This window comes from Quercus lobata, chromosome 12 (assembly GCF_001633185.2).
Source record: "Quercus lobata isolate SW786 chromosome 12, ValleyOak3.0 Primary Assembly, whole genome shotgun sequence".
NCBI lineage: Eukaryota > Viridiplantae > Streptophyta > Magnoliopsida > Fagales > Fagaceae > Quercus > Quercus lobata.
In genome coordinates, this window is record NC_044915.1 from 23,003,063 (window position 1) to 23,011,075 (window position 8,013).

At 33.1% G+C, this 8,013-nt stretch overlaps 1 protein-coding gene across 1 annotated transcript; it reads right to left on the minus strand.

Moving 5' to 3' along the window:
• Window positions 1-747: 747 nt before the first annotated feature.
• Window positions 748-4,620, minus strand: LOC115970012 (laccase-17-like). The gene is made up of 6 exons (XM_031089659.1): window positions 4,411-4,620; window positions 4,143-4,294; window positions 3,508-3,752; window positions 3,277-3,405; window positions 2,199-3,161; window positions 748-1,195 (listed from the first exon to the last, which is right to left on the minus strand). Exons 1-6 carry the CDS (start codon window positions 4,528-4,530, stop codon window positions 1,065-1,067), a joined length of 1,740 nt encoding a protein of 579 aa, XP_030945519.1. The 5' UTR covers window positions 4,531-4,620; the 3' UTR covers window positions 748-1,064.
• Window positions 4,621-8,013: the final 3,393 nt, after the last annotated feature.

Here is an 8,013-nt window from a genome sequence, read left to right on the forward strand (position 1 = left end):
TCTATTTTATATACTCAATTTTGAAAACACCTCACATCAAATTATTTATTTTACATTATATTTCATTAAAATACTATTCCCTTACCAATTTTTTTATTGTTATCTCAAATCATATATATGATTTGAGATAACAATAAAAAAATGTACGCATTTATAGATATATATCTCTCTTTTCCTCACAGGGTGAACTAAAGAATTAATAAAATATGCATTTACAAAGCTACAATTTCTATAAATTTACACATATATAGATCGACTGATATGGGTAAATTTTGGGCTTAAATGTGTAAATTTGACACATTTTTCTATTATACCCACATTGAAGTGAGTGCTCTAAGAAAGGGATTGAACCTAGGACCTCTTGCTCTGATACCATTTTAAATTGGATTTAGTTTATCTCCAGTACTTTTTAAAAATGATCTCCTTTTATTTTAATGAGAGACTGCCACATCACCTACTAATTAAGTAAAATGTGGGGATTAAAACCCACTACCACTTATCATTGTATATTTAAAACAAAATGACGTATTTAGTTAAAAAAGTACTAGAGGTAAACCAAACATTTTAAATTAACGATTCTTTCAAAAGCTTAAACTATTAATAGATGGAGAATTTATTCGTTTAAACGATTAAAAGATAATGAATTTATTCATTTAATCTACCAATGACATAATATAGGAAAATAAAAGCAGACAACTTACAGATCAATGATTAAAATGGTATACATAAATTGCTGCATTTGTTCAAAGGAAACGTGTTAAACAATACTTGAAGAAATTAATTGTTAAAAAATAATTTTAGAGAACATATACACTCAATTTTTTTAACAAACGCGTATAGCTCAAACATTTAACAAATGCCTTTTGCTTTAACAATTGAAATCTGAATGTTACAAAAAAATTGTCCCCTCTTTAATCTTTCCCTAGCTCTTGAAGATCAATCGGCAAATGGTGAATGCCGAAAAAGGGAAAAAAAGATTAAAATGGGCTACAAAAATAATATCAGTTGAAAGTTTCTGGTCGGAGTGAATCGAGAAGTGAGTCGAAGGTCATGGATCAACACTGTCAACATTTTGGAAGATCTGCCGGTGGAGGAAGCAGCTTCTGATTTGGGAGCTTTCCATCTAAGACCACCCAAGCCATCTTTAAACCCCAGCTAGTGTGGATCTCCAAGTGGCAATGCATGAACCATACCCCTGTTGCCAAATAATTGTCATTATCATAATGCAAATTCTAATGAAATCTTAATGCCACAAGATTTACTTCACCAACCTTACATGGGTATATACCTAAAGAATTAGTTTCATAACAATTTATTCCAGAATCTGTTATTTCAATATCTCTCTATGAAGGTTTTGAGTCAACTTAGTTTAAAGGGCTAGCTATTTTGTCATAACAGTGGTAGCACAAACACAAGTTCTGGTAGTACCATTAATTAAACACAAGTTCTGGTAAATTGATGATTTGCATATATATATATATTTGGAGAAATGATGATTTGCATATATATATATATATATATATATATATAATTGAAGCCTCATTCTTATTGCATTATGTATGGGTTAAATAAAACTAATAAATAAGATTAAAATATTATTAATAAAATTAAAAAAATAAAGAATTAAAATAATAGTTATTTATATTAAAAATATATAATATAAAATAAGATGAAACTAATATAAAAAATATAAAAATAATAATACACTTAAAAAAATACAATTAGGATTAAGGGTTTATTTCAATTCTCAAAATTTAAGGAATTTTATTTTGAATACATTTTGAGTCATCTGGATAATTAAACTAAAAGATTTTTGCATCATGAACCTATTTTAACAATAAAATAGGTTCTATTTATAATTAATCTCAGATGAATCTTATTTCTACTTCAACTCAGCTAGACTAAACTTCTAAATCTTTCAAACAATTAATTTAATATTTTTATGTTAGTATGCATGAAATATTACAATCTTTTTTAACTGTAAGAGATAAAGTATGAGGAAAAAAAAAAAAAAAAAAAAAGGAAGTCATTTTGTATATGTAATGCCACCTGCCACCATAAGTGTGGCTACCAAATATTTGTAGCGTACGTCTAAGTCATCTTTCCTTAACATTTAACAGCAAAATTAGTTGAATACTTGAATATGATAGATATGTGTGTCCAAATTAGCATTAATATATGGTGTTATTATTTCATACCTGGGTTATCTGCTTGAAATCGAATAGCAACCCAACCCCCAGAAGGTACACCCACAGTGTTTCTTTCATTAGGGTCAACAAGATTAAACTTTGACGGGTCCTTATTGGGATCAAAATTCCCAAAACCTTGCCCAACAACAAAGAAATTAAAGCCATGCAAGTGGAGAGGGTGACTCTCAGCACCAAGAATACTTGTGTCCTGCATGACAAGCTCCACACTAGTGTTAAAAGGCAAAACTACTAGCTTTGTTCCATTGCTCACCATTGTGTTGTTTGGTGGGTTGTTCATATAGTTAAAGGGAAATATAGGAGTGGTTGGAAAGTCAGGGGTGTAAACCCCATTTGATTGCCCAAAAAAGTGGGCTTGGAGGAGAGCAGTGGTTGATTGTACAAAAGATACATTATTAATAGAAGCTGCGAACATTGTTCCATTGGGTCCCTGACAGGTTTGGTTCTGTTGGCAAGGGCTTGTTCCAAGGCCTATTGTGAAGAAAAAATGCCTATCAACCTTTTGAGGCACATTTGCTGGGAATTGAGCACTTGCTAAGCTACGAAGTTTGTTAGTGAAGTTTGTTGCAAAGGAAGTGTCATTGAGAGGAGGGAGAGAGGGTTTGAAGAGTGGAAGGTTTCGAATAGAGGCAGCTGAATGAAGTGGAGATTCATATTCTAGGATACCAGCAACAGTGGAGTTGTCAAAAGTACCTAGGCCAGTCACATATGGTCTAGCGGTCATGAGGAATGTGGCATTTGGGTAGTGGGGTTTGGTCTTTAGAACAACATTTGTGGTCTGTCCTGGTGCTATGAGAGGTGTGTTGGTTTCAAACGGTTTAACATAAACTGCATCAGCTTCAACAACTGTGAGGCTGTGGTTTGCAATGCTGAAAAAGAGCTCGTCATTGAGTGCCGCATTGATGAGGCGGAGAAGATAAGTCTTCCTGGGCTTCACTTTTAGCTTGAATGTGTCTGCATGCCAAGTCCCATTTATACAAAATCAATGAGTTTATTAAGTTGATACTCCATATATACTTTCTTGAAATTGTACCATTGAAAAATGTTCCATATATATAAAATTTGATACCTTTGACGGAGCAGTTATAGAGTGGCCCAGGAAGTCCATTGATAGTATAAGCATCAGAGACATTTGGGCCACCTCCTGTTTGTAGGGCTTGGCTAATTACTGCCTCAGGATCTACATTCCACCACTCTCCTGAAATGTTTTTTTTGGGTATTGAAATGCTTGCATCAATTATTATATATATTATCAAAGGTCAAAAAGATTAAATAAAGGATTGTGCCTAATTATAAATACCAAAGATGATGGGAACTTCCTCGTAGGGTTTGGCAAATGGGTAAGGAACCCCACGCTTGGGAAGAATGATTAGAGGACCATAGACAGTTGCTCTTAACCATGATATATGGGCATGCCAGAAAAGAGTGCCTCTTTGGCCAACAATAGTAAAGTTGTAAACATAGCTCTGGCTAGTTTGTATAGGACATTGAGTTACATATGCTGGCCCATCAGCCCACCCTGTTTGAAGCTGTCGAATGCCATGCCTGTTTTAAACAAATTGTCATAATTACATTTAGATCACAAGTTCCAACAGGAAAATTATATTTAGAGTTAAATGTATGAAAAGTTGAAGTAGTTAGGAAATGGTTATTTGATTATATAATTATTATTTTAACATTTTTCCTCACTTATGAGCTCTCTGAAGGGTTCATGAGAACTTTTTTATTTATTTTTAATTGGTAAATGTCCATAAAATATATCTATATATATATATATATATATATATATATATATATATATATGAGAGGTGTGGTTAACATGAGACAATAATGTTTAAACTACAATAATAAATTATTGATTGTTCTAAAAATTTATACTATTAATAAATGATAAATTTAATAACTTAACCATTATTTTAATAAGAAATACATTACCAGTGAATGGAGATATTGTTTTGGACATGATTAACCACTTTGATGAGAAGGTGGTCACCCTCCCTAGAGACAATGCGAGGCCCAGGAAACTGTCCATTTACAGTCACAATACTCTTTGTGTGGCAAAGTCTTGTTACATTTTGTAATTTGATCTACAAAATAATTCCAAACTTTTAAAACATAAAAGAAGAAGAAAACATATAAACTTAAATCAAAATTTCTATAATGGTAACACGTTAATTTAGGTGCTGATCATGTAAATACATACGTCAAACTTGTAGTGCCTGGTTATGCCTGCAAGTGCAAGCTCAGGAATGAGATACGATGTAATGAATGAGAATATAAAGATTCTCGGAAATGCTGGTGATGAAAGAAGAGAAACACCCATCTTTTGTCTCTCTTTGATTGTTTTTCAAATGTGAGTATAAGTGGGGAACCTAACTGGTACGTTAGTGTATTATTATTGTGGTAAGGAAAGTACCACTAGAGTGTGTGTTCCTCGAAGCTATCCTGGTGCTACTTATATAGATAGATAGGGGGTGAGGAAAAAGTTTGGTCGAGTAGGTGATGGAAGTTTACTTAGCAAGTTTAGACAGAAGAGAATCACAAAAAGATTGTAATGGCTATTTTAAGAAGGCCAGTTGTTAGAAGAACTGTAGAGTGGTTTCAAAGACAATCAATTTCCTTTGACCTCCTTTCTCTTCAAGTCAAAGCTTTTCCTTCCTACAATATAATTTTCTTATGAATTGAAGTTCTGTCAATCTTATAATAAAGCAGAAGCTATTTTGACCTACTTGCATGCTTAGCAACAATTGATGGAATGGAAAGATATGAGGCTGAAGACTACATCTCTATCTCTTTGCGAGCTGTCAAGCACAGTGAAATTCGGATTTTTTTTTTTTTTTATATAAAATTTTTCGTAATTATATTCTTTAGGCATGCATGTATCATTGGATGTGTATTCCATAGACTTCTAGAGTGATAATATATTTGCTGTAGCACCCTGATTAACAATACTAAATGATAGCTAATTTCAAAATCAAGAGCAACTTTAGTTTTTTTTTTTATTCATAATTATTAGGAGTCTGTCTATTTATGATCACTTATCGAAAATGGCCACTTAAGTTCCAGATTGTGGAAATGTTATAGATGGAAAAAAAAAAAGGCTTACCAATATTTCCAACATCCTCCTATATATAATTTTGGGTTTTTCTATTTCATTTTGAATTGAAAATTTTCACCAAGATTGAAGCATGGAATTGTATTAATTGTTCATTTGTTCCCATGTAGCTTTCTCAACCGCTAAACTTTGTAAGAAAGCAAAACTAACTGTTTCTATCTAACAGTCGTTTTAAAGGCAGTTAGCATGCAATAGTTTTAACAATTCAATGGTGACAGATAATAGATGAATACTTAAGAAACCTCAACTCATGCTTTTCTCTCTCAAGCATATATAATGCAAACTGATGCAGAAGCTTATTTACGAAGAACAACAAAAACTGAATAAATTTGATATAAAAATAAAATTACATATGGGATTTGATTCTTGAATCAACCTGCAAGTTTATGGCACCACCTAACTCCTTTTAAAGTAATCTCTCTCTCTCTCTCTCTCCAGTGGCGGAGCCAGGAATATAGTTTAGGGGGGGCAAGATTAAAAGATAAGATTGAAAGTAAAAAACTAATCCAAAAAAAATTTAAACATGAATATTTAAAGTACGCAATATATTTGTGAATATTTAAACGTGACTCAATGACTTGAATGCTTTTAAAAAATTAGCTTGAATGCTTTTAAAAATGCAACAGAAACTCTAATAGCTTGTTTGGATGGAGGGGGAGTATAGGGAAGTAAAGTAGAGAGAGGAAGAGTAAATTAAATTACCTTATTTTGATTTTTTTAAGAGGGGGAAAGATTTGGAAGGGTTCTAACTACTTCTAACCCCTCATTTTTAATTCTTCAAAATTGAAGAGATTTTGAGGAAGAGCAGAACTTAGAAGTACTGAACCAAATTAATTATCAAATTTACTCTTATTATATTAACAAAATAACAAACTATGAAAAAGTTAATTATCTCCTCTTACTTAATTTTAAAAGAATACCAAGAGATTTTTTTTTTAAGGGGAGGCGTGCTTTATACAGTATTTTATATATATATATATATATATATATTTTTTTTTTTTTCACAGAATTCTATTTTTTTTTTTTTTGATAAGTCACAAAATTCTATTAGTATTAGGCTGCTGTGAGTCCTATTCCGTATAGGCATATAGCATTAGTAGTGGTTTTTTATTTTTTATTTTTTTATTTTTTATCATTACTAGGTGGGACCAATAGTTTTATATTAAAGTTACAGTAGTTTTAGAGTTACTGTTGAGTTCTGAACCATGTAGCTGTAGGTTGTTCCCAATAAATAGAAAAGATTTTTTTTGTCTTTTGTGTAAGGGGGGAAAATAACACATTTCAGTTCAATACATTATTATTATCGCATATCAGTAAAAAAAATTGAAAGTTCAGGGGGGGCACCTGCCCCCTCTCGCCCCCCCTTCCCTCCGCCCCTGTCTCTCTCTCATAACACACATTAGCTGGTGATCCGGCACTACAAAAAAACAGGACTATCCCAGCATTTTGAAAAGCACTGGGATAGCCCCAAAAAGCGCTGGGATAGGGTCAAAATTCCTATCTCGGCGTTTTTTTTCCCGGCGCTTCAAACCGCCGCGGTTTGAATGTTGGGATAGGTCCCGGCGCTTTTCAGACGCTAGGATAGGTCCCGGCGCTTTTTAGACCCTATTCCGGCATTTTTACTTGTGTCGGGACAGCCTTTATGAAAATGTGAATATAACCTATACCAGCGCTTCTAAAAGCGCTAGAATAGGTACTACCTATGCCAGCGCTTTTGAAACGCTGGCATAGGTCTTGAACGAATAAAATCTAAAAGGCCTATACCAGCGCTTTTAAAAGCGCTGGAATAGGTACTACCTATACCAATGCTTTCTACTACCTATACTAGCGCTTTTGAAGCGCTGGCATAGGTCTTGAACGAATAAAATCTAAAAGGCCTATATCAGCGCTATAGGTGACTAAAACCAAAAAATTACAAAAATACACTATAGGTGACCTATCCTAGTGCTTTTAGAGCGCTGGAATAGGTTAACCCTATTCCAGTGCTTCCAAAAGTGCTGGGATAGGCCTCTCTTCATAAGGGAATAGAGGGACCTGTCCCAGCGCTTTTGAAAGCGCTGGGATAGGGTTTTTGATTTCCCTTATGGGATAGGTCTTTCTTCATAAATGAATGTAAGGACCTGTCCCAGCACTTTTAAAAGCGTTGGGACAGGTCCTTACATTCACTTATGGAGAAAGACCTATCCCAGCGCTTTTAAAAGCGCCGGGATAGGTCTTTTCCCATAAGGGAAATCGGTAACCTTATACCAGCGTTTTTTGGCTTCCTATACCAGCGTTTTTGAAAAATGCCGTAATAGGATTTCCTATACCAGCGTTTTCAAAAAGCGTTGGTGCAGGCTTATCTATTACGGCGTTTTGTAAAAACGCTGGGACAGGACGATTTTTTTGTACTGCGGTAAGCTTATAACCTTTAATTTACTTGATTTGTTTATAATCCTGAGCCTTTTTCTAACGAGTTAAATTAACTTATTAATAAAGTTTCTTTAATCGAATAAGAGATTTGGAATAAAATCCTATTTACTAAAAAAAAATCTATTAATATTTTGAACTAATTATATAGATCAATAATTATGAAGTGGATGCAAATCCTATGATATCTATCAAATAAATTTTTAATTCTTTACATTAGCGATTACGTTGTTAATCAACAGTCTTAGAATTTTAATTGTATGATAATATCTTTCAAATAGT